Source organism: Pagrus pagrus (genome assembly GCF_965226575.1).
Source record: "Pagrus pagrus genome assembly, chromosome: 12".
In the NCBI taxonomy this organism is placed as follows: Eukaryota; Metazoa; Chordata; class Actinopteri; order Spariformes; family Sparidae; genus Pagrus; species Pagrus pagrus.
This window is the reverse complement of record NC_140196.1, coordinates 26,510,066-26,537,698: the sequence shown is the minus strand read 5'-3', so window position 1 is coordinate 26,537,698 and position 27,633 is coordinate 26,510,066. Positions and strand designations below refer to the sequence as shown.

Sequence of the window (27,633 nt, the reverse complement as noted above, 5' to 3'; positions counted from 1 at the left end):
TTTTAATATATTGCATTTGTTAAAAAAGGTTTTGTGTGTTTATTCATGTTGTCCTAAAGACTAGAACCATTGGGTAAAAACTCCTAAACTAGCACTCTGAAACACACTATTGTATTTTAGTAAAAAAGTTTTGTGTTGTTTATTTGTGTCTTTCTTGATATGAATTTTAGATATTAAGATGGACAGCAATCTTAGTTGTTTAGGTATTATTGCATAAAGACTAGAAGCATCTACAACTACCTTGTCACCAGGGTTCAAGTTACGTGTTAGTGTTAGCCAATGGGAGCTTAGCTCCCATAAGGTAGGGTCTGAGCTCCCATGAAAGCAGATAAATCATAGATCTGTGGGGGTTCACTAATACATTACCAACATCTTGTTGTTTTAATCACAAATAATCAATGTTTCAATGTAATTGAGCGTTCTTTACATTATTGATATAATTAGGTTAAAAGAAACATGTTTTCCAGAGGAACTACACACTATAGTTTCGCTGACAGTGAAAATGACCACGCAAGTCTCTCTCTCTTGGGTGCGCGGCGCTGGCATACCGTTTCATATTTAATTAAATAACTGTTATTGTGATTTACTTTACACAATTGTTACAAGAAGTGTGTATGAAATTCTATAAATCCAGTAAAGGGTAACTAACATAGGTTACTCCTTTGGGGAACAAAAGTGGAAAAAGTCACCTGACTCCCTTAAAAAATGCTCAATTTTGAGACTGTATGAGAAACTGTTTAAACTTTGTAAAACACTGTATACAACATATTCTTAACTATTTAGGCTTTCTTGTTCTTTCTAAATATTTGCATGAACAGCCAGGAAGTGAGATACAGTCACTTGAGACGCATTTAATGCCAGGCGTTAACTGGCGGATTGATCGCTCTCTCTCTCTCTCTCATTATTTATCTATCTCTGCCCTAATGTGAGCAAAGGTTAGTTATTTTAGAGACCCCCACAAAGCTCATTATAACTCAAACCCTGCTTGTCTCACTCCAACATTCAAAAATACATTCAACACTTTGAAGTGAAAATGAACACGATATGAGTAAGTTAATTAACGTTATAGGTGCTGGTAGGCATAGTTTAAGGTTAAACAACTGTGGCCTGATGAAATAGATTACAGCAGAGATGAAAACAGGATGAAGCAGACAGACACATTATATTAAAATAGCAGAGCAGATAGAGGGTAGATGATGTTTGTGTTCTATTTCACTCTGTGTGTGTTACTGCAGGTGTCAGGAGTGAGATATCATAAGCCAGTTGTACCTGGGAGTTTGCATGGCAGCATTAGGCAATGATAAACAATGACAATGCTGCATGTTGAACTAAACTGACAGACAGTGGGAGATGGAAGCACAGAAGTAAGTATAAGAGAGCCACAAATGTAACTGAATCCAGTGCATTCAGTACAAACTACGTGACAGAGCGTGCAGTCATCTTCTGTTGGTTTCAGTCATCAGCCCCAGACACACAGACATTGTTGTTACAGATTTTTGGAGTCTAAGGACCACATTCACAATGCTTCATGAGAACTACTCTACTAAAGGAATAATTTCCTTTGAAATAAAAACAACTTTATTTCAAGAGGATCTACCAGGACACAATATATTGTTAGATTTAAAGGCAAAACAGCACCACACATAACAAAATCTGAAAATGCCCGTTTTTCTCCTCTTTTTGGTTTCCTGTCTACTCTAAGCTGGTGTTTTTCATAACTAAACAATGATCTTTTTAAAAAATCTGGATAAATCTGGAATGCTGGCCTCAATTTTTTGTGTAAGTGGTGAAAACATAAGAGCATGAAATACAAGATAAAATGAAATGAAATGCAATGCTTATCCTTATTTATTTCCTTGTTATGGTATGCATTTAAAGTCATAATAAAATGAATAATTTACTTTAAAGGACATTAATAAACATTTAAACAATTGTCCTTTTGACATGTGTTTGTCATACACAGTAAGGAAACACATAACAATGCCTGTTGTATTTCATTGTTTACCTTTGATTTGTTTTAATATAGGTATTTTAAAACCTCCATAGAAAGGCTGGGGCAAGTGTGGCAGTTGAGACATCTTTCTGACATCTGTACCATTATTTGTTATCATTAATTTATATGTCATTTTAGCCAACCTCACAGTAGAGCTGCGGTCATAAACCTGTATTTATGAGTATTCTGTTAAATAATCAAACATAATAATTGTTGTTGTTGTTAATTTTTATCTTAATTTTATAAATTTCAGTAATTGAAAATAATGATAAGAAAAGATCGGTTAAATTTACAGTGCAGTGGCACAAGGAGTAAGACTAGCAGGCTAAGTTGAGGTTCAACACAGGGTCAACTTTCAAAGACAGATTGATTGGCATTCATTCTGACAGCCAGTCTGGTCCCAGTGTAGAGTTCCCCCTTAAAGCAAAACATGTTATTATGTACAGCACTGCAGCGATTTGGATTACAAACCAGCCAGTGCCAAATCATTTGCTGATACAAGAAAATCATTCTGTAGCATTTCCTGAATCTTGACAGGTACATCAACGTTCTGAATTATTCATAGGCCTTTCTTTTACTGTCTGGTATTTCCTACCTTTCCTCCACCAGGCTGGTACTTGATGTTGTCAATGGATCCAATCTTGGAGCGGACGTTCTTAAGGTCAGGTGTTGGAGCGTTGATGGGCCGGGGGGTTCGAGGAGCACGGGGCACCGGCGGCTTCTTCTCCATTGGGGTTTGCTTGGGCACTGGGGGTTTGGTGATGACCCGGCGGCGGTGAGTGGCTTCACCATTGGTGGATGCAGCCGGAGTAGCAGGAATGATAGTAGAGGCTGGGCGAGGACGGGCTGCAGAAAAAGAAAAACTAATTAATTCATCATTTTCGTGACATCTGAAAGCTGAAATCATAACGGCTTGTGTTTTGCTTGTAAAGTGAGAATTGAGAGGGGGGATTGATGAGGTCATGACCTAAGGTGGAGTCCTTTAGACTCCTTCAGACCCCACATTAGGTTCTTTTCAACATAGTCCCTTCCTACATTTACACATTCAGTCCTATGGTCATGACACATATGGTTCCTGAAGTCAGTGTGTTGGACATGGTCCATAGCAGCAATAACATCATAAACTATGTAAAATGACGACCGCTGAGCTCCTTGTTCATCTTGGGGAAGAGGTAGACGTCTGAGGTCAATAGAGCAAGATGAGTTGAATGAGTTCAAATCCACTTTCCTGGATGGATGCCACCACCATTGTGAACTTGTGGGCTGGAGCATTGGCCTGGCAGGCCCGTGGCAGGCCCGTGTAATAGTGTGAGCCAGCAGCACTACCTTTGCATCCCAGAAAATGGAGGCCATCAACTTGCCTGCTGACGATTAGGCTTTCTTGGGAGCCGGATGGTCTGGTATTTCCACTGTTTAATTTTCGTCTCTAGTTGGAAGTCGTGTCTCATCCATGGTTAAGAATTGCTGGGGAAATCTCTCAGCCTCAATGACAAGATTGTCTCTTCACTTGTTGTGCTGGATTTGCTTCTTATCAGGCCCAAGGAGATTCAGTGCAGGTACTTTCCCTGATTAATTGGTCAAACGCTGTTAATATTGCTGTGCTTTTATACTCTGTGTACTTTGTCAGTTAATTACAGTCCATTACAAAGTGTATGTAATCAATACCAAAGTAATACACCCAGAATCATTAGACACCTCTTTTTTATGCTCACGCTACTTGTTAGTAATGACTTGTGCGATTGATTTCCAGTTAATAATACCAATACTAATAATGCTCATATTCTCTTTGAGAGCTCTTTGGGACATCCAAGAAGATAAATGTACACATCAGAAGCATTAAAATGCTGCATAAACTTCTGTCAGTAACCAAAGTCTGATTGCCCCATGTGTTATCTTTCAGTCTCTTACTTCAAGTGTATCCCTCTTGGTTTGTTTGTGGACAAGTCCATGAACAGGATGTGAACAGGAACCGGACCAAAACTACAGTGCAACAATATATACTTTCTTCTTTGTTCCTGACCAAATGAGGTGAATTACAGATGTAAATACACTCCTAGAATTCCAGCAGAACAATACCGATGTATTGTCGCTGGACTTTACTTTCTCGACTCTTAATCTTTTCCCTCAGTGAGTTACCTGTAGTCTTGGGTTTCTTGGGCTCTCCTGTCTTGTTCTCAGTCTTGTCATTCTTGGTCGCTGAAAGCAAGAAACATTGCACAAAAGCTTAAACACACTAGATTGACACATGGTAGCCTCAACAGTGCTATGTGTTGACCATATGGGTGCAAAAGTTTGTTTAGCAGTCTGAAATTCAGTGCAGCAATATGTTTAAACAAAGTGGTTGATGGGTACGGCATTGCTTGATTAAACTTTGCTAGCATTTAGACCGAACATGCTAAAGCTACTCTGATCAGTAATGCTATACTTACATTATGATACAGGTTTTAGTATCTTTTTGGCTATTTTAGCCTAGCGTACATTTTACAGCACAATACTGTTTGGTTATTTCTCAGCACTCATTCATCTTGTTTCTTGGGGCAGCACACTAAAACTAAACCCACTGTCCACTACCTGCACAGGACAAACTGGCAGACAGACACAGACAGACACATTCAACAGTCAAAGTTAACAACTAGCTGGCGAATAAACAAATATTTAGAAGCGAAAGAGCTGGGCATTTTTTCTCAAGAACTGGTAGAGACCAAAGCAGTAGCAGAACTATCACATGAGCCATAACAACTTTATATGTGACAATACATTATGACTGTCAGGTTGTTGTGGAGTTCTTGTGCCCCATGTGACCATGCACGAATGCAAATACTTAGAAAACTTTCAGATGTTTCATGGACACTGTTGAAAACTGAAAATCTTTGAACAGCTGGTTATCTAATCCTCTACAGCAATCCAAAGGAAAGAAGAAGGTGAATGGCTGTCAATAATCGCAAAGTCACAGTTAAGATTTCCTGTCCAACAAAACCTGCAGCTGGCAGCAAGTGTCCTTGATTGATCAACTATACAGTAGAGGCTTCCAGTGCCATGAATCATTTCAATGTTTGTGGAGGTGTGACAGCATGTCCATCATGTTGATGACGCTGAGCTCTATGCACTGGTGCCATCAAGTGGCATCGAATCCGACTAAACTGCTGCCAATAGTACAACAGTCACGAAAGTGATGGAGTTCAGTCATGCAACTAAAATGAAATATGCACCTTGCACTACATAACACCTATCACTGTGAACTGGATGAATGAATCATATTCTCTGAGGGTGCTGAGCTGAAGTGCACAAAAAGCCTGTTTGACTATCATGGCTCAGGCTGAGTCATAGCTCCCTCGCTTAGAGAGGTGAGATACTGTTTGTGATGAGCAGATAAAAATACCAGTCTGCTGTCTTCAAAAGTCAGCACTTGAATCCGATTAAGTGTAACATATGGTAGCAATTCAGTTAGCCTGTTGCCTGGAGAGGTGCCAGTGAGTCATTTTTCCTGCTACTGTAGCGAGTTCAGGCCCTGTTGTAGAGGTTATGTTGCACTGGTAACACAATGAACTAGCCAAAGCAGCTTGGAGACACTGTCTCAGACAAAAGTGTTGATATCACACAGTCAGGCAGAGAGAGCAGAAAGACACTGTAGATATAACAGAATGATGAAAGTGTACAAGCTGTGTGTGTGTGTGTGCACTAGTACCTGCAGTTTTATTTGCAGCAGTCACAGAGGAGCCATTCTTATTGGCAGGTGCACGGGGTGTGGACATGGCCTTTGGCACAGGGCGCTTCTCAGCTGTCCCATTTTCTGGAGTCTGGAAATCACAACCGAGGAGAGATAAGGTGTGGGTGTGTGTTTTTTGACAGTTTTTTGAGCATGGATGTGTATGCGCATGTCTGTGTGATTAGCATAGGCTTGTGTGTACTGTTGATGCTGTGTGTATAAAGGCTATGTTATCCTGTTTTCTTGTCTTATGAGAGGCCAAGTGATGCAACCATGACATAAGCAGAAAATGAAAGCAAAGTGGAAAGAAGGTGAAGGCAGACTTCTGAAAAACAGGAGTGGAGGAGGGAAGGAGGATTAAGGTCTATGGGCGGATTTAAAAAATACAAAGTAAAGATACAATCATCGCAGTAAGGACATTTGGGTCACTGATATCAGAAACCATACAGAACCATGCAGGTATAAAAGCTTCTAAAACCACAGTAGGCAAGTGTGTGGTTAAAATATAAGCCTTTTATGGGTCAAAAGTCTAAATCAGTGGGAACAAAAGGCCTTTCTCAGTGCTCCATGTTCCGTGGGAAGTTCAACAGGAGGACACTGACATCACTAGCTCAGCCCAGCTATGCTGATTACACTTCAACATAACTGTAAATAATAGGCTCCTTTGAGATGAGACAGGCCTGCACAGCAATTGACGCACAAATTAGAGTTCTGTCTGACTTGATCGCCACTTGCTTTTGCATGTTTACTCATTACTCTTTACAGATCTTAAGGCCCGGCAGGAAAAACTTCTGATGATCAATTATGAGAAATACTGTCCTCCTTATCTAGCTTACTCACTTTTTTCACTATTGATTCTTGTTATTATTCACGTTTAACTTAAATTAGAGAGGGACAATCCAAGCAATAAAATGTGGGCAGCCAGTTTATATATAGCAGCAAACTGATTTGATGGCTGCCTTCCAAGTGATTTCCAGCCCACCTAAATTTTGATGTAAAATAATTAAGTAATATGGAGGTTAAACCATAAACACTTTCCTGATGATCACAGGTAGCTAATATAGCATTTTAAGAGGCTACACTGTCATACAGAAGAACATAATTAAAGCAATAATTACCAGCCAACAACAGCGTCGGCTGTTAATGTTTTCAGCTTGTGAGTCTGTGTTTGTGTGTGCGTGTATCATCATGGCATCATGGCTATTGAAGCAGGAACCACACAGGCATACCTGCCAACATTAGGCTGTGAAAAACAGGGAGATTTATGGAGTACTGGCAAAACCCCCCTGACCAACATTTTTTTTTTTAGCAGCCAAAACAGCTCTGACCTGTCAGGAAGACCTCGGGGGATTCCTGTGGTGTCTGACATTAAGGCATTGGCAGTGGATCCTTTGGGCCCTGTATGCTGGGGGGTGGGGCCTTCATGGATCGTACTTGTTCTGGCACATCCCGCAGATGCTCAATTGGATTGGGATCTGGGGAAATTGGTGCCATTTCTGAGCAGGTTTTGTTGTGTGTCAGGGTGCATTGTCCTGCTGGGTAGGCTACTGCCATTGGGAAGTGCCGTTGTCATGAGGAGGTGTACTTGGTTCAGAACAGTGTTGGGATGGGTTATGTGTGTCAAGTGCCAGGACCAGAGGTTTCCCAGCAGAAGGTTGCATTGTAATGAGATGACCAATGTTATTCACATCACTTGTCAGTGTTTTTAATGTTGTGGCTGATTGGTGTATTATATAATATTATATTTAAAGGGATGTCAATGGTAAATTACCAAAAGGGCTGTTAAGACAAGCTTTTTCTTGGGATGAGAAGGTAGCCCAGCTAGTTAGGCCCCATATCTCCATAAACATCTCAGCAATTATTTAAGTAAGCATTACTTGACAACATATTTAAAATGTGACAATATGATTTGGTTATAGACAAACAACACGCAGTTGATGGGATAAAAACAAGCTTGGCTCACAACATTCAGAATTGCCTCTGGTCGATTTGAAACCAGAAATGCATGCAGGGACACAGATCTACACACACTAGTTAGCTCACAAAGTATTCTTGATTAAACAGATGTAGCATGAGGAACTTCAGGACACTTAATTGGACCCAGCTACATGTAGACATTGAATTTGGATGTGACTGATGACGTCTCAAGTCCATGAGAGCACATGTACAGACATGCATGAGTAATGTATCTACCCATGTGGATTATACTCACCTTGGCAGCCTTGGCGGAGCCAGTTGCCGTTGGTGGCCGCTTGGCGGCAGTGGGTGTGGTTGCCTTGGGTACAGGGCTTTTTTTATTGGCTGTAGTGGGGGAGGGGCGTTTGGCTGAGGTGGCCTCACCATTGGTGGAGAGGGTGGATGGGCGGGATTTGGCTGAGTTTGGTTTAGTTGAACCCATATCAGGCTGGTGATAATGGAATTAAAAGAAGCCACAATAACAGTAAAAAGAGAGAGGGGGGACGAAAGAGGGGAGAAAGGGAGACAGATAGAGATAGACAAAGAAAGAGCAATCACTGATTGCAATGACAGCGTGATATGGCAGCACAGCCAGCAACCATATGGCAATCGTAAAATAAATTCTAAAATTAAATTTATAGCCACTTTAGAAAGCTCATGAGCAGTAAATCATAAAATTTGCCTAAAATCTGATGAAATGAGCAGCAGTCCAAAAGTAGCACATGATATGGAAATCAGGTCTCAGATATTGTGCACATTCACACACAAATACTGAGAATCAGCACACCCACAATACACATCCACAGTGATGCAATGATGGCCATACTATTCACACTTGTTAACACATACTGCAGGCCCTTAAAGCACAGCAAAATTCATCTGTGCTCCTTCCTCAAACAGATGGTGCTGAAAGTTTGGTGACAGATTAGGTTACATTTGAATTAGATTTAACTAACAATACCTTTTATTACATATCTGTATGACCATTGTTGGAGGGAGTCTATGAGTTCCACTGCAAACGACTGCTGTGCTGTAATTGTTTTGAATGACAATATAAAGAACTTTTAGCGTCAACTCAAGTCTAGTTGGTGAGCTCCTGTTGCTGACAAGCTACAGTGGATTGCATTCTTTCTATTTTGTTGCCTAACAACCTGGAATTTAAAGGAGTTTTGGGGGGGTTGTATCATTTGATTTACACAATATAACTACCACTTTGAAGATGCAAAATATTTTTTTATTGTGAAACCTGAGTTTTTTCTGGCCCCTCTTCCATAAAGCCCAGCTCTGTGGAGTGTACGGCTTGAAGTGGTCCTATGGACAGATACAGTACTCCAATCTCTGCAGTAGAGCTGCCCAGCTCCTTCAGGGTTATCTTCGGCCTCTTGCTTGCTTCTCTGATTAATGCCCTCCTTGCCCGGTCCGTGAGTTTTGGTGGGCGGCCCTCTCTTGGCAGGTTTGTTGTAGTGGCATAATGTTTCCAATTTCTAATAATGGATTTAGTGGTGCTACATGGGATGTTCAAAGTTTGGGATTGTTTTTATAACACAACCCTGATCTGTACTTCACAACTTTGTCTCTGACCTGTTTGGAGAGCTCCATGGTCTTCATGGTGTCACTTGCTTTGTGGTAGCTCTTGCTTCGTTCATAAAGTTTATTCAGAGATGTTTACCCTCTAACCCCTGAGCGTAACCCTGTCCTAGCCCTAATCAATCAACATAAAATAACCTGAAATCATTTTCATAAGCGATAAATCGTTCAAATCTACATTGTAGCCTGTCAAAAGCAGCACACTGACTGAGGTGGAGGATCTCTATGTAATTTCTGCAATAAGCATAGGCATCGGATGCTGTGTGTGTGTGTGTGTGTGTGTGTGTGTGTGTGTGTGTATGTGTGTGTCTGTGTCTGTGTCAACAGGCATGTCTTGCTCAAGGACACTTTCGCAGGCTGTTTTTTGGAAACACCTGCTGTGGCAGAGTTCAAAGCTGTGACTTTTTGGTGACAGGGCTGTTTCTGGACACTCTGCCACTTTGGGTATGTTAATCTGTATGCAGGAAATGTGTGCAGACAGCAGTGTCTGTGTCTGTGTCTGTGTCTGTGTCTGTGTGTGTGTGTGGGTGTGAGACCCACCTTGCTCTTGCTGTCAGGGCTTGGCAGAGTCTTGCTACCATTGCCTGTTGGAGACTTGGCTGTCCCTTTGCCTCCCTTCTCATCCTTCTTCTCAGCTGGCTTCTTCTCCTCTTCCTTCTTCTCGTCTTTGTTGGTCTTCTCCGGCTTGTCTACCTTTTCCGCCTTCTCGTTGGCCTTGTTGTTTTTCTCTGCGTTCATCTTCTCCATCTTTTCATCATCTTTGACGATCTTCTCAGACTTCTGGTTCTTGTCCTGGCCGTTGTCCTTCTTCTGCTGCTCTTCTTTCTCTTTCTTGTCGAAGGTGTCGCTCTTGTCCGTCTTCATGGACATGATGTCTGTCTTCTCCTGCTTGTCCTTGTTGTCAGATTTCACTGTGAGAGAGAAAGAATGTCTTTGTCAGCATCAAAGCTTATCCTAACAAACAGACAAATAAAGATTTGTCAAAAAGATTTTTGTAAGAGACTGGATGCTGTCGTGCAATGAACATATATTTTTTTGGTCATAGGTAAATATAGGGGGCAGTATATAACCAGGGTAACCCCCAACTGCTGCTCACTATACTCTGTACTGATATACTGATAGATTCGGTCAATTCTTTTTAATATCATTTAAATAGCAAATTTAGTGAAAATTACGTGTTTACATTTTTAATAAGTGAAAAATACGTTATTTCAAGCAAATAAGCCATGATTAAATAGATCAGTTTCTTTATAAGAACCAGGAGTTTGACTTTATGACTAAGTATTACTACCATTACTCTAGGAGAGTCTTTGATTCAATAATTTGACTTTTTTCTAATCCGAACCAGTCATGGCTTTGTTTTAGGTTTAGTTTGCGGAACAAACGCTACATGGCTGAGGCTCAGGAAAGATGTGGTCATGGTTCAGAGAAACAAGCTTTGAATGTTGGAAGGAGACGGGATGCCAACAGCTTCATTGAGCCATCCATCCAATCTGAACCTTCTCCATTGGAGTTTATTTAACTTCAAGCTAACTAATTGTCACCTTTTCCTCTGAGAAACAACATCATTATTTGCACGATCACAAGATGTCCTTTTCAGGTAAACATAACATTTTTGGTATTTGAACAAATGCTGTTTGTTAAACATTTGAATTTCTTACATGTTGTTAAATGTTAGATGTTCAGCACTGCGCAAGGTCACGTATGGTGACATATGACACAGCTTTAGAATACCTGACAAATGTATGCACAGTCAGGCTTTTGAGTTATGAGACACTGTCTGGCACCTGTGTGGACACTGTGGAGCTCTAATGTGTAACAATGTTTTCAAAGACAGGATCAATCACGTCAAATAATTTGCCAATTGTAACTGCCCTTTAGTTATTTTTAGATATGAATGTCCATGTAGGTTATTTAATGTAGGTCACACCAGCTGATGATGGGTCTGACTGGTAAACAGGACAAGTCAAGTGACTCCATTGCTCTGCATTGTGCAAGTGTCGTGGTGTCTTTGTCAGTGAGGTCATATCTCAGCCTGATAGAGGTGATGAACAGACTATTAGGTTGCCTGAGTATATCCTAGTGTTAATGATAATGCTGATGTGTCACCACTGTCAATTCTATTTCTCCTTTCTCTTTCCTATACTTCAGACTTCCAACTACACATTGATGTATGCCCATCAGCCACAACATTAGTATCACCTGCTATACATTCCTAAGTTCCTCTTGTGCTACCAGAGCATCTCTGATCCATCATGGCAAGGACACAAAACCTACGGGGGTGTCCTGTGGTGACTGACATTGGGATGTTGGCAGTGGATCTGAGGGGGGGGGCTACTGCCATCGGGGAGCGCTGTTGTCGTCAGGGGTCGTACTTGGTCCACAACAGTGTTTGGATGGGTGGTGTGTGTGTGAAATGGCATCAACATGAATGCTGGAACCCAAAGTTTCCAAGCAGAACATTGCATTGTAACGATATGATCAATGTAATTCACTTCGTCTGTTGTGGCTGATTGGTGTGTAGTTGTTTTTTTCTTACATAATACCTTTTAATGTCTTATATAAAGCACTTGAAATGGCCTTACTGTTGAAAGGCACCATACAAATACCTTTGCCTTGCATACTCTTCCTCATTACATCTTGATAGAGTTTTGTCCATTAGATTGTATCAGGTGTAACAACTCAACTTATCTTTCCATCCAACCATCCATCCAACCATCCATCCATCTATTTTCTGTAACCGCTTATCCTTTTTCCTGGAGCCGATCCCAGCTGACATTGAGCAAGCGGCAGGGTACACCCTGGTTAAGTTGCCAGTTCATCACAGGGCTGACATATAGGGACAAACAACCGTTCATGCTCACATTCACACCTACAGACAATTTAGAGTAATGGATTAACTTAACTTTTGCATGTCTTTGGACAACTCAAGTTAGTTCAACAGAAAAAATTAATTAGCCTGAAAAAAGGCCTCAGTTTGTTCAACACACGACACTCTCTATCCTTAGACCCTTGAGAACAGTGGTGGTTGGAATGTCTTTGTACACATTCTGATTGTGCCTTTGTGTATATGATATAATATAACTTTATTTTATTCATGTTAGCTGTTTTCTGTTTAGAAGACATTGTTAGTTTGTCCTAACCAATCATTCCCTGGAGTTTTAGAAGACACCATCCCAACAATATTTTAAGTCTACTTTTTCATTATTTGAAAAACTATATAAATGTAGTCCTTTCCAATCTTCCAAAGAATGTTCTTGCTGTGGAACAGAAAGATAGCATAACTGCTCTTAATCGTGGCTTTAAAAAATTGAGATGTGGGGCCGTTGATCCATAGGTCTGGACACACAGGTCTGTCTTTGAGTGACATTTTCAGGGAATGCTGGTTTGATCAATGTCATTCCAACATTTGAGTTACTTTATTCTCATATTTCTTAAAGAGGTACTCAGGTGATTTAATACTGCACTTTAAAAATGTTGGTGAACTTGTGAGAAAATGATTAAATAAAAAATAATAAAAAAAAAATAGTGGTCAATATGGTTGATGTTGCAGAGGCTGGGATATCCGGACTTTTAGTCCCTAAAATGGGTCAAACAATTTAAGTACAACTTTAGTTTTTTTAATGTTATTTCAGATCAGAATCTGAAAGGTATGTGTCATTTCAGTGTTCAGTGTACTTCATCTATGTGCCAGGATTACGAAAGCAACATTCAGTGACATCCATCCTCCTCAGAGGAAACGCTAGGTCAAACTGGGTTGCAGCACCAACGTTGCCAGCAGCTGATTCATAGGATGAGCACAAAATGAGGACAAAGTGAAGGCAAGAAAAAGTATGACAAGGAAATGTGAGCAGAGGGAGACAGGAGGGGTTCGGTGGGTGTATAGGTTTAAGGGCAGATGGCCTATTAGTTCTGAGGTGTGTGTGTGTGTGTGTGTGTGTGTGTGTGTGTGTGTGTGTGTGTGTGTGTGTGTGTATGTGTGTGTCAGAGGACAGAGGGCACTTTGTTACCACCAGAACATCTCTTACATAATAGTGACAGTGGACAGGCCTGGCTCTGCTCTGCCCCTCGTTCCTCTTTGTGCTCACATTCGCCGTGTGATCACTCTATCTCCTTTGAAACAATGCAAATTTGTTTTCTCCAGCAATCAAACCGATGACATGGAGTGGGTTCCTCTGGAACTATAGCTGCCATCAAACAAGAAAGTGTGGTTGCAAACTAGCTCAGTCTGGAGCCAGACACAGTCTGTGAGCTTGAGCATGGAGGATTCTCATACGTACGACTCATGTGTTGTCATGGAGGCAACAGGTAAAGCTACAGTTCATTCATTTGGAGTTAGGTTAGGTTATCCTCCTGCGTTTGTCTAACACTATTGTTTGGTCATGCCTTATCAAGCTATAAGAAGTCAATTCCTGCCTTGTAATGTTAAGATGATGTAAATGCAAAGTCATCACTTGCTGCAGCTGCTTCACAAAGCCTCTCACTGTCACCCATATGTTTCATGAATGTTAATGTCCTTGATTTCAAGATTCCTTGCAGAGTTTTAGTCCTGGTGTCTAACAAAGACAATAGGCATCAATAGAAGCCATTTAAAGCTATAGGGTTGGTAAGTTTTCCCAGAAGCATGTTTTGTTATATTTGTAGAAAATCTCTGAACATTCCATCAAATGATCTGCGCTGAGTGTACAGTCCCTGAGCCTGTTGATCAGCAGCTAACAGTAGAAATAAGCTAACAGCCCCTGAGCCATATTAAAAGAGCTACTACAGTAGACTTGTTCAGCGGCTAATGTTAGCACAAAGCACACACCTACAGCAGTAACTGTTGTGCAGAATGCCTTTTCGGCCTGAAGCAACGTAATGTTTGTCAGCAAATTTTGCTTGTATTCAGATGAGCTGTTTATTTATGTATTTATTATTCTCTGGGTGGCTGCCTGCTGCCACAGATGCATGCTCCTGATTGGGTACAATTGAAAAAAGACAAGCTCAGAAAAAGCTCAGAAAAAAACACTGGTAGGACACGGGCCCTTACATGAGACAACGACTGAACACACAGTTAGTTAGAAATAATAACGTGTCAGTTAGGCTGACAGAGATTTTCGTGGCCCTAGTTGTCTGCTGGACAACAAGCGGGAAGGAGATCGGTGGGATCCGCATCCGAATACCTGTTCTCAGCTGTCCCCTGGGTGCCCTGAGAATCCTGCTGTACAAACAGAGGGCTATGCTAATGGCTATGGCTGGTTTATTGTTTTGCAATTGTACATAGTCATCGTTCATTGCCAAAGTTGCTTAGGTCATGGCCAGCTTCTTCTATTCATGACTATTTATCAGGATGATTTCGTACCGTGAGTTTTTGGTATCGTTACATCACTAGTATGTATCTATCTTTATACATGGTATTTGTACTGTGCATTAAAAATGGGAAGACGATCTGGGCCTATTTCTGTTGTTTCAGAAAATCAAACTTAATGAAACCTTTGGAAACTGAACAATAATGTTAACAACAGCATGGATTTTACCAGGGAAAACCAAGAATGAAGGGCTGAATGCAACACAAGTGCACCAGCATTGTGTCATATTTCACCAAAAAAAACCCCCAAAAAACAGGCTGAATAATTTTAAAGACCCCACACACTGGATGTGGATGTGGGACTTATGTCAGACTTTAGTCAAACTCTATTACTGCAGCTTTAACATACGCTGGTGGCTTTATTATCTCATGCAGCAGTGGTTTTCAGCACTGTATCACTTCACCCTGCAACACCAGCAATATGACTCATTCAACATGAAACTGCTGGCTGAGAACACAGAGGATCCATCTAATGCCACGCTACAATACACAGCTGCTGGCGACCAGCTGTGTGTGTGCTGATGTGTATGTGTGTTTGTGACAGAGAGAGAAACAGACAGAGAGAGAGAGAGAGAGAAATAAGAGTACTGTGCCATGTAAATCAGGGCATGACTAACATACACAGACATGGAGCTGGTGCAATGATATTTTACTGGAGGTGGTCTTCTCAACACACAGGCGCACACACATTCAATCTCTCCCTGGCTGTCGCACATGCACACGTAAACCCAGTTTGAGTTTTGACCGCTATAGCTCCCACATGCTAGCTATCCAGCTACCAAACTGACAGACATGACGATCAATAGACTCACTGACACACACGCACGCACGCACGCACGCACGCACGCACGCACGCACGCACACACACACACACACACACACACACACACACACACACACACACACACACACACACACACACACATTGTGCATATCAGATTTTTGATCATTATTTATTCACTATTTATTAGGGGTGTGCATCTCTCTCTTATAAGATGATCACATCTAGGGGCAGGGGCTCCGATAAGATTCGGATACATTTTTAATACAGCATGACTCAGTACAATTTGGTGCGATTCAGTGCTATTTGATGCGATGCGATGCAGTCTAATACAGTTATTAACATTTGTATTATGTAGTTATTAATTTTCCATTATAAATTACAATAAGCTATTTCTATTAAAGTTGCAGTGTCTTCTACTGACTGGCTGCTGTCAATCGAGATTGTGATTATGACTTTTGCAATAGACACAGACTTGCTGCATGAAGATACATTTTGACATTATGAATATAAACTGTCAGGCCAAGGTGCCTCACTACAGCAGTTAGGGGGGAGAAATATTAAATGATTATCTTATGATTACTTTAGACTTTGCAGATTTGTAGCAGGAGAAACTGTTTGATGTGACTTTGTCTTGCGTATTCTTGCATCCACATAATTACTCCACGTTGCCTGCATACATTTCATCATACCGTCTCTCCAGTTGTTTATTACCGTTGTGAACTTATTTGCTGTTCTACAGACCTCATAAACAGCCGGACTTTTGTCAATTTTTTTTCTTTCTTTTAAAATCCAAATACCTTCCAAACTTTAGACTTGATGGTGCACTGTAAACCATGTCAGCGTTGTCAGACATGTCTTTGTTTATCCCTTGGAGTGGTGTAGGGATGACAAATTTTTGTAGGCCAACATGGAAACTAGCATCGCCCTGGTTCCCTTGACAAAAAGCCTATGGGATTCCTGAATTGGATTATGGATTATTATTCACAGATGAATGCCACTGATGTGATTTTTAAAGCGGAAATTAAATCGCTAGAAGTAAAAAGCTAATGTTAGGCTATAAACAGACTACAATGCGGTCGCATGACTTAAACGTCACCACCACTAAGTATCTAACTACATAATTACTATACGTTTTCTAGAAATTGAAGTTGGAAAGTTGGAATAGAATAGTCTGCAAGTTAGGTTCGCCTGTTAAAACAGACGAGTGCGTAGATGAGTCCCCATGTTTTGGCACGATGACGTTTAATGTCCCTGACCTACAGTCGCAGTGCTTTAACTAACTAACTGAGTTCTGGTTTTAGGACTCATTAGTACACCGCTCTATACAGCAAGCCCATAGAGAAAGCACCATATTAACGACAGGGGTCTAACACTGGTAGAGAAGCGTATTAAATGAGGACTGCAGATAGCTGAACCTATCTGTTAAATGAGCTGGCTGTTTATTATCACTGTTTGAATTTCCCTTAGCTCAAGCTTCAAGACTCGCTTGCCTTCCCCTCCCCTTGCAGTTGTGTCTTATTTGTGCGTGTGTGTGTGTGTTGATGTGCAGCGGTGATCTATTTTTGTGCTAAATGGAAAAAAACACCTGAAGTTGGAGACTCGCTGTTAGTGTGTCTGTGGGGGCGTGTGCCTTTAAAATCTGTAAGATTCTTGTCAGTGGACGCTCGTCACACACGCACACGCACGCACGCACGCACGCACGCACACACACACACACACACACACACACACGATGCTAGAAATAGCTGCTCTATATTTGAATGAGTACAGTCAGAGTCAATGTCTAATCAATGTCCCAGCTTTCCTCTGTCGACTGCAGTCTGAAAAACAGAACACATGGCCGGGTGAATAAATAACATAGACAGAGAAACACTACACACTGAATATTAAAGGATGGCAGTCGGAAATACATCCATGGCTACTCTTTCATTAACTTTGTTATAGGGAGCTATATAAAAGACGTCAATATTCCAAATCAGTATATATTTGAAATTCTAAGCCCAGGGCTGGTCCTCCCATAATCCCCTGCCAGCTCCCTTCACACACTTTTCTCTCTTTCTTCTCTGTTACATCACCATCAAACTCAACTTGTCAGAATGTCCTCTGAATTTGTCCTCGTATTCATCAAACGGTCACTTCAAAGAATGTAATAAAATACAAAGATGTGATAATGTCTGTGTGACATTAATAAAATAAAATGAGATACTGTGATGATGTGGAACCTGGCAAAACCCATTTTCTCATATCGATTTTTCTTATTAAAACCCCTATTAGAGGAGGAGATGATGATTAAAAGAGCATTAACCTTTGAACCTTTGGGAATACTTGCTCAGAACACAGCACTCATCATATCTCAACTAAAGCATGATATTACCATCTGAACTTTCTGGAACTCATCTGTCTGATACAGCAAAGCTCACTCAGTCTAATAATAAACAGAAGCCAAAAAAGCCGTTGTTGTTTGTGGGCAGCAGTATAGGCTCATTAAGAGAAACCATACTTACTGATGTTTTAAAGAAGAATTTCTTGGATGGAAAGATGGCCATCGCATAAAACTGGGCTGTCTACTGACCAGTTAAAATAGGGGAAAGGGGCTGATGTATTCCCTGATGCTCAAAAGGCACCGCACCAAACCAATTAACATGCCCACTGATGGGTGAAGTACTGCGAGCTTGGCGGAAACAGAAAGACGACCAGCTAGTAACAAACACTAAACACACTAAAGTACACTAAAATATGTCTCTAAAAGCATTTTAGGAGATCAGTACTGCCTTGTTTTACAGTTTGATCAGAGTATGTTTAAGCCTCTGTTTTCACAACACAGGAACAATATGGCATCCACTTCTGGTTCAAATATATCTCTATTGCAGCTAAATAGTATGCTAAAATATGTTTTTTAAGGCATTTTAGGTGGGAAATAGGCAGTGTAACAGAATTTTGGTTCATAGTTTTCAACACTGCCTAGTTTAGACAGTCTGATCGACTTTCTCTTGACTAAACTCTTTGTGTCTGCTGATGCGTGGATACAAAAGTGGAACAACAATCTGTCTGGATACAACAGTCCTAAAGCCACCAGATGATACATTTTGCATCATTTGGAGGATTTTTGTTGGTTAAAGAGTGGGGCGCTCTGGGTGTTGTTCAGTTGCATATACTACCAACACTGAAATTTTCAACCGGCTTTGTATCACTCCAAAGTTTCAGTTTTAATAATAATTAACTAATTATTGGTTGGATTGGATTGGGTAAATAGTTAAAAAGCAAAACATTGATTTCTTGAAAAGTGACAGCAAATGAATACCAGGGCGATATATAGCCAAAGCTTTACAAAAAGTATAACTATATTCAGTAGTCAACAACTGTAATGTCAAAGCTCACGCCCATTCACACTCAGTACAGCATCTAATAGCTCTGCTGATTTGCATCCCCAATCAAATAAACTTCGATTTACAGGGCTGCAGATGGTAGCACTGATTTAAAGGTGAGATGCACCTCATATACCTTTATTACACTGAGCAATACTCCATGTATTGACATGTGCAACCCACCCATATACTCCTTTCAACTTAGGCTAATTAACTTGATTAACCACTATCTTGAATTAGCATGACATGTCAACCAGTTGATTTGTTACTACACTGTCGTTAGAAGAAAATGACATGTATAACTTTAAATGGACCATAACGATCTCCCTGTAAATTAAATTTCTCAATAACTGAGAGCTGGGAGAATAAATCTGACTCTGCCAAATAGAAACACAAAGAAATAGACCGATATCCACAGGTGGATCATGATGGTGAGCAGCAGAAGAAGTAGCTTCAGGTTGTACACAAAGCCTATTCAGTGCCTAACAGTACCCAGCCACAGCATGTTGCAAGCATAGTGCATGTGCTTCCTAGCAAAGTGGCAACCAGCAGTGTGGTCGTTGATGTTCAAAAATACACCTTTTTTCAGAAAGCGCTAATGTTGGAAAAGAAGCCTACAACCTATACTTAGCCAAATGCAATTGAGCTGTAATGCCACTGATTGCAATATGTGCTCAGATTTAGTGAAGTGATAGGAAGAACAATGAAAGAACTTTAAAAGGACTCATGATCTTTGCTGTACATTGATGCCATTCACATGCTAAACAACTTCTTATGAATATAAAGGCAGAGAAGCATAACGCTGCAACAGTCATTATGGTCCATTCTGTTGGAGATGTGATATTTCTGGATTATCACAGCTCTGTATGAATTACAAAAATGCAAGTCAGTGCAGGCACTTCAACTTCTTTGGTTGGGTTGTAAGCAATTGGCTGGAATTCACAGCTTGATTTAAAGTTACAAGTTAACTGATAGTACCTTAGGTTACAATGGCAATGCAAAGGCAAACACCTTCTCAAAAATACACAGGGGTTTACATTAGCTATATAAATACCACTTATAGAGAAAACAAGAACTGTGATTGGTTAGCTTCGGCTGCTCTGACGCTGGTGGAGACTGGTGATAGTGAAGACAACAACAAGCATGCTGATATAAAATGTTGACTTACAATAACTTGCTTAACTTGCTTAAATGGTGGAAAGAGCCATGTATGGGCACAAAATCAGACCTTAGTACGGTGATGATGGACAAACATCTATTGTTTCACATTTTGCTCTATCCATTAATTTGCTGTGTCACAAATCACACCCTTGATGCCAATATTTCCGCGTCATTTTGCGTTCTTCTGCATGGCATGGATGCAAACGGGAAATTTGCATGACAGCAACACAAATAAGCATGGAGGTGAGTGAACAGTGTAATTCCAAACAGGAGAAGGACTCTGACCAGCCGAGACAAAACAAGCTGCTTGGGCCTAAACAAGGGTCTACATCTGTCACATGGATGTGGTTTGAGTATGAAAACTCTGAGATGGACCACAAAACCGTACCTCACCAATTATGCCGCAGATCAATCCCCTCAACAGACTAAAACAACAACCAATCCACCTGGAACCAAACTAAGGAACTTACCATGTAACAGGCGCATAGGCACACAAGAAGGGGCTCTTACCTGTTGTGCTCACTTTATTATCTTGGGTACTCTTATTGGACGTTCCTGCATGGGGTGGAACCGCAAGTAAAAAATTGGTCTCGCAAGTCCCATGCTGCCTCTTGGGAGGTGGGGAAGATGGCATTACAGGTGACATCATTAACGGGGAGGACATCATTGTCGCCATTGCAGCTGCAGCTCCTGTGCCGTCCGATACAGTGAGTGAGCGTCGGACAGCTGCATGTGGGTAGGGCCCCCTAGGTGGGCATGCTGTTCCCATCATGGTAAAATTTGGTACGTTAGGTACCATCACTGACAAGCTTCCTATGCCAGTGGGGTATGTTGCGGCCATCACCATGGGAACAGACAGATGTGAACAGTCAGACATTGCCCGTCTCACTGCAGTCCGCTGTGGTAATTCACTGCTTTGGCTGTTTTTTGTCTCTCTGTTTAAGGCAGCACTTGATCCCACTCTCTCATCCTCAACTTGACCTAAATCCTGTGACTGGCCATGAATTGCAACCTCACCTCTGCCAGGTGGAGTATGTGGTCCCTTCTTCCCCTTTTCGGTATGGCTCAAGTTATCTCTTTCCACCCCAGTCTGCCCTACTTCACTTACAGCAACACTAGTGTTAGCTCTGTTTGCTGGGGCTGAAGGCAGGCTTGTTGTAGGCCCTACAGTGGAACCAGCTTTACTGCCTGTAAGGTCAGCAGGAGGAGGGGCAGTACCAGTAGGTTGTATAACACTCTGCCTTGCTAAAGATGGCTTGAGAGTTTGATTTCCAGTTGGAACTGCAGCTGAATTTTCTTTCAGACTTCCAAGTAGGCCTCCAGGTGTAGGTGATGAGACAGATTTCTTCTTGTCCTCTTCATTTACTAGACTTGATCTGCTACTTCCAGTGAAGCAAGGGCTCAATGTGTTTCTCTCCCCACCCTGCAACACTGGGGCAGACACTTGAGATCCCTGGATGTAAAATCCATCTTTGCTGCCTGTATAATTTTGTTGCACATTGTTTTGTCTGAAGTTAGGGTTTGGTGTGGGCTTACAGTCTGCCACAAAGGTCGGAAAGGATCTCCCAGGTGAGATAGAAGGAGAAGGTACTGAAGAGGAAGGAGAAGAGCTGGGAGACATAGGGCTGCTGGGGCTTTGTCCTTCACTCCCCAATAACCTACCTGCCCTTCCCACCCTTGACCCCTCATCTTCTATCTTTAGCATTGGCATCCTGAAGCTCGGGGATCCTAGTGCCTCAGCCGATGAGCCAGACAACGTCCCCTCGGTCCTGCCTCGCCCTAATTTCCCCTCCTCTTCCGTCAAAGTTATTTTTGACCCCCCCTGTGTGGCACCAGCAACCTGCCCCCCTGGTGCCATCTGGCCTTGGCAGTGCCAGTCCCTGTGCTGGTCAGAGGCTGGGCTGTAGGGTAACAGTGGAGAGGAGGCCAGGACAGTAGGGATGCTGGAACCAGAGAGAGTAGTTGAAGGTTTGTGTTGCTGTTGATGCTGCTGCTGTTGTTGATGGCTACTGGAAGGTTGTCCGTACCCGTTGCCACCACTAATAATGCCAGGCTGCTGCCAGGGCGAGCCAGACAGGAAAGACATTGCCCCGGTCTGTTGTCAGGTCCTCTTGTCTTGCTCTTTTTTCTCTTTCTTTTTCTCTGTTCTTTGTGCCTTCTTTGTCTCTTGTTCTAGTTTTTGATCTTCTTTCTCTCTGTCTGCTGTTGTCCTCCTGTCTCCTGCTCTTTTCTGTCTCCAGTTAGTGTCGTTTTACTCTTGTCCAGGAGGCAGGAACGTCCTCAGTGTCCAAAGTGTTATGAGCTTGGAAAGTAGAGGAAGCAATGCATCCTTTCTTTTTTTCAAGTGACGCCTCAGAGTTGTGTGTGTGTGTAACTGAGCTGATGTGTGTGAAGCGCATGTGTGTTTACAGGCAAGGCAAAAGGAGTGTGTGTGAGAGTGAGAGTGAGTGTGTGTGTGTCTGGTCGTCTCGGCTTCTCTCTGAGCACTGCACAGATCAGCTGTGGGGCTAAATTGCACCTTGCTCTCTCTCTCTCTCTCTCTCTCTCTCTCTCTCTCTCTCCCTCTCTCTCTCCCTCTATCTGTATATCTGTTTTCTCTCTCTCTCTCTCTCTCTCTCTGTGACATCACAAAGTCACATGACAGCCCGGAATATTCCCTCATTCGTTGGAGCAAAATTTCAGCATCCAGCCCCTAGCGACAAGCGTGCGCAAGAGTACACACATGAAGACACAAGACCGCACAAACACATGTGTTGTGGCAAACATGCATGCACAGACACACACAAACAGAGCGATGGCTGTCACAGGTACTCAGCTGCCATATGACAGCCACTGTTCACATGTTGATACAGAGTGAGAGAGACACAAGGAGGGATTAGTGAGACATTACTGAGGACTGTAATCATCCTGACTAGATCCTTATTGGACTCCTTCTAATATCAGCCACAGAAGTAAAGAAAAAAAAAGGACAACGTTCACGTCAAGGCTATAATTTGCCACATTGACGTCAAGAGGTGATTTTGTGTGCGTATGAAGGAACTGTGCACCCTTCACCTTGTGCTCTTGTCTTGATTAATTTGTGCCTTTACTGAAATTATTTTGTGTGGTTCATATTCTCACATCACATCTTTAGGTGAAAATCTGGAATGAGGTGAAGCTTAGCCTGCTAAAAAGCTGCAGAGACTTGCAGTTCAAAGCATTAATTGATAAAGACATAGAGAACCACTGGGCCCAGTGATTCGAAACGCAATTTTTTGTGATGCCAAGTGCTGTTCTTTATAAGAAATGATATTGACAAGAGCTACTCAGGACCAACTATTGACCAAATAACCCAATATTTTAAAAATACAACATGTCTTAGGGTTTAGTTACCCAGTGCCGGATGCGATGTACCACATGGAACATGGTTTTACCTTGCAGTAGGAAAATACCGATAAAACAGTTGATGACTCACAAAGGTGAATCGTGTTAGCTTGATTTGTAGGGGTAGCAGGATGTCTTATAATGCTCTTATAATTAGCAGTTTGATACGTGGGCTTTCAAATCAACACCATACAGACAGACATCAGTCACATGAAATGTAAATAGGCTCATTTTGCAAAATCTGTTATATTAACATATATTAAGAACAGTTTCAAACTAGGGTGTCAATTTCAATGGCTATCAGTGACAGCTTGCAAAAAACATATACATTTTTATTTTAAGCTAATTGGTTTTGTACTGTGGACTTAAGGAAATCTCTTCCGATTAAACAGCAGAAACAGCTGCAGATTGTGAGACTATTAGCTAACTGTACAGATGCAGCATGAATTTAGCAAATGCAAACCTAGTGCAAGATGGCAAAGAGCCAAAGTTCAGGAGGAATAAAGTCAAACATTTAGAAAGTCAAAGACTTGTTTCTCAGGGACCAAACCATGTATGAAACCACAGTGAATACTTGATTCACAATAAACTAGTTCCAGGGGCCAAAAAGACTATAAGAGATGATCTGGTTGATATATAGCAGCTAGATACCGATAACAACTTGCTAACTGTCAGTAATAAACTCACCAGTCTTAGTTTGTTTTGGAAACTTCCTACCACTTAGTAGTCAGAGATCAGTAATAACACAATAAATGATTTATTTTTTGGCCACTTGGGTGCAGCGGAAACACGTTATGATAAAAGTATTGAGATATCATCAACTTTTAAGTTGATATGGTGAACTTGTTAGCAAACAGTTGCTTATTTACAAATCAAGCAATATCATTATTCATTTGCTGTCATGTTTCTGGCCACCTGATGGATTTAAGTCCAATAGGCATTCTCTTAAAGATCTGTTAGCTAAGTCATTTAGACATGTAGTGGCAGAAAATGCACAGGTACAGTTAAAAATATGTATTATGGCTGTATTCCAGTTGCCTGTACAGCTGGTGTTGTCGGTGTTGAGGCGTGGCTTTTGGGACACTTACATGGAACTGGGCCAGAGGTGTGCTATCAATTACACTGTGCTTTTACTGGTGTGAAAAAGGCCTGCCGCTGTTGTTTATTCCATTAATAACAACTTTAAAAATCAGGGGTCTCATTCATAAAACTCTTTGGAGAATCCACACGCAATGATTGCGTACGTTCAAATGAGGAAATGTACGTATGCCAAATAATATTGTGATTTATGTGGTTCCGCCTCATATACCAACTTCTCCACACCAACGTCCAACCATAAATGGTCAATGCAAAGTGCCCCATGAATGTCAATGCATGCAAATGAGCCGCTGATCAATGGTTCTTTGCAGTGAATCATGCCACAACAAGAGAAAGATGAAGAAAATACATGATTTCAGATTTGAGGTGGCTGATATCATTTACATTTAAAAGGTGTTTATGGAATAGTCATGCTTCACTTCAAGCGCAAGTACAAATGACACTGCTGGTTTGAATGTTTATGATAACATATCTATAATTAACGTTTGATATGAATTGAAATCAGTTGTGAGATGTATAGTATTATTATGCACAGAATAATGCCTCTCACATTTAATTTCTACAATCTGCTTCAATTCGCAACCTCACCGTTTGCGTTGCCAATTTCCCTTGCCTCCAAAATGTTTGGTGTGAAGTGAAAGTTTGCTTACAGGTGCGCACATTCTCCCATCCAGTTTGCTTTTATAGATCACAACTTTTGTGTAGGGAGTGGCGTACACCTCTAACAGGCCCCATTTTGTGCGTACATAATGTTTATAAATGAGACCACAGTTCTGTTAGTTTTGAGCTTTTGGACTTTTTACCAATTAAATAAATTAACATAGTCTAAGTCAAGCCTACCTGCTCTCTATCCAAGAAGTGTCATTAGGTTTGATGCCCTGCGTGGCTGTATATTGGTCAAGGCATAAAGCCATTCCTATTGTGCCCCTATGGTAATCATGTGACTATAACACACTACTAATTATATTAGGAGGAAGTCCCAGGCCATCTCATTCATTATATAGAGCATGACTATAGGGTAGGGAGCTGCATTATGGAGATGCCAAGATAGCGGTGGTGAAGGAGGGTGTGTATATCTAGCTCTGTCGGGTAACTGGGAAATTTTTGTGATTAAAAAACAATGTTACTCTGAATGTTAACAAAGTAGCACAGAAAAGAGCATTTTAATTGCTAAACAGCAACAGACTTGAATGGGAATAAGAAGAAGAGGTAAAAAACTTTTGAGTAAGACCACGACTATGGGGAAAGCTACCAGTGGCGTTACACCAGACATAATGCACATGGCAGAGACTAGCAACAAACACAACAACGGTGCAGCAATGCAGCCTTCAAATATACATGTTGATGGAAAATCTCAACCATAGGAAAAAGAAAGTCCACTTCAAAACAGACTGAGAAGCTATCTCAACAGTCCAGTAGCTTACTCCAGATGTTAATCAACAGAAACAAACTTGATAATAAATAATAATTATAAGAATAAATAAATCACAAGCAGAAAATAAGACTCTGAAGGCAGGTACTGTATCGCTGAATGTCAGCATTACAGCCGCAGGTGGTCCCTGAAGATTCATGGCGTGAGAGAGCAAGATGGAGAAAACATCTTGAGCAGGATGATTGATATCTGAATTGAAAGTGGCTCCCTAAAGCCATGACAGTCTGAAAGAGGGGGTTGACATCGTCCATTGCATCTGGCAACAACATCGTGACACTGTCTGGGAAGAGACTAAAGGCTCAAAGTCTCTTCTTGACAACCATCTAAGGATCACCAAAGCACTCTCTCCAGAGGAGAAAGCCAAAAAAGAGAAGCTTTGGCCCTTAGTGAAGAAAGCAAGAGAAGATGGGCTTTCTTCTGTGGCCCGTTTGTCTTCATAAATGAGAAAACAGTAATGCTTGGCGCTGAAGGCTCTGCTCTAAGATGCTCCCGGAATTGACCAAGCAGCATGCTAAACCAAAACAGGGAGTGCAATGTAGAGAACACCCCAGGACATATAAGAGTAAGCCCTAAGCAAGACAATGAATGCAGGTTTTTAACCTTGAATGCTGATAGGACTTCACTAAAAAGTGGAGGCTGGGGTGCCGGTGGCAAGCTTGCCAGCAGCAGCAGTATGTGGCGGCATTTGAGTAGGAGCAGTTATGAGCCGTATTATAGGGAGCCGTATTCAAATGGACTGGCTTGTGGTGAGAATGGCTGTGATTGGTGTGAGACTGATTGGTAACGATGAGTCAATCAGCAGACTGTCAGCTGATGACAGCTGGGGCGTATGACTTTCCTGTCCTGCATGATCTAACACTAAGCTTCATTTGAAACTCAGCTGAGTAATGTTATGCTAACTCATCACTGCTTATATAAGCTTTGTTTGTTCACTTTTCAAGTGGGATTCTCTGCCTGGGTCCAGTTGCATCCTTTCGACTTATATAATTAAGACACTTATCCAAAGTTTTATTTGTAAACTCTTTATTTACCTTTTTTCTATCTTATAGAATCTATAGGAATAGCCTCATATCCTCTGGAACAACTGTGACACATGTATCAGGATAAAATCGTTATTCTTTCATAAATGTTTCCAAAGAGATATAAATCGCAAAATTTCTAATTCCCTTCAGAGAATTACATTTTTTAACTTGTGCTATTCCAAATGGAATGATTCAACAAAAACACTTAAGTTATAGTAAGAGTAACATTTACAAACTGTACTAGCTGTACATGTTCAAAATCTTTTAACCTGAAAAATCTGTCTAATGATGTCTATAACAGTCTATATATATATTTACCCATCTGTCTTTCTCCTTACTTCATTTTTCTCTACAGAATTTTTCTCTTATTTTATGTTTTAGACGTATATGTATTGTCCATGTTTGATGTACTTTATGTAGCCTTATTTTTGCCTACATTTGATCTGCATGTGCTACTCCCTGCTTGCAGGAATCCTTTGTAAACTGTTCTCTTTTCTATAAAGTTAAATAAATAAATAAATAAATAAATAAATAAACAGGATGGTGAGCTGAGCTTGATGTATATATATATGCTGGAAACTTTTCCTTTTAAAAATGGTGCAATATCCCATTACACTCCACTAAGGATTTGTACTACAGCTTTGCAAAGAGGATTAAAACCATTCTGACAGTTTAGCCCTGCATGTTGCTCGTGTTAAGTATGGCAGTATTCTGTTTAAAGGAACAGTTCACCCAAAAATGAAAATTCAGTCATTATCTACTTTTTTTGAATTTTGTAATCCCCAAAACATTTTCAAAACTTCACAGCAAAAAAAATGC

General features: G+C 41.1%; 1 protein-coding gene across 5 annotated transcripts in view; it reads right to left on the bottom strand.

Annotated features, from left to right (window-relative positions):
* Positions 1–27,633, bottom strand: part of map4l (microtubule associated protein 4 like) — a 113,041-nt gene that overhangs the window by 18,621 nt on the left and 66,787 nt on the right. For 3 of the 5 annotated variants that reach the window (XM_084368621.1, XM_084368622.1, XM_084368625.1), the window contains 5 exons: positions 9,783–10,153; positions 7,912–8,103; positions 5,679–5,790; positions 4,130–4,189; positions 2,589–2,839 (listed from right to left, as the gene is read on the bottom strand). In XM_084368621.1, the coding sequence (XP_084224747.1) occupies positions 2,589–2,839; positions 4,130–4,189; positions 5,679–5,790; positions 7,912–8,103; positions 9,783–10,153 (986 nt within the window). Of the gene's footprint in view, positions 1–2,588; positions 2,840–4,129; positions 4,190–5,678; positions 5,791–7,911; positions 8,104–9,782; positions 10,154–20,409; positions 22,374–27,633 lie in introns of those variants that run through there. The other 2 variants (XM_084368624.1, XM_084368623.1) reach the window with 2 other exon arrangements.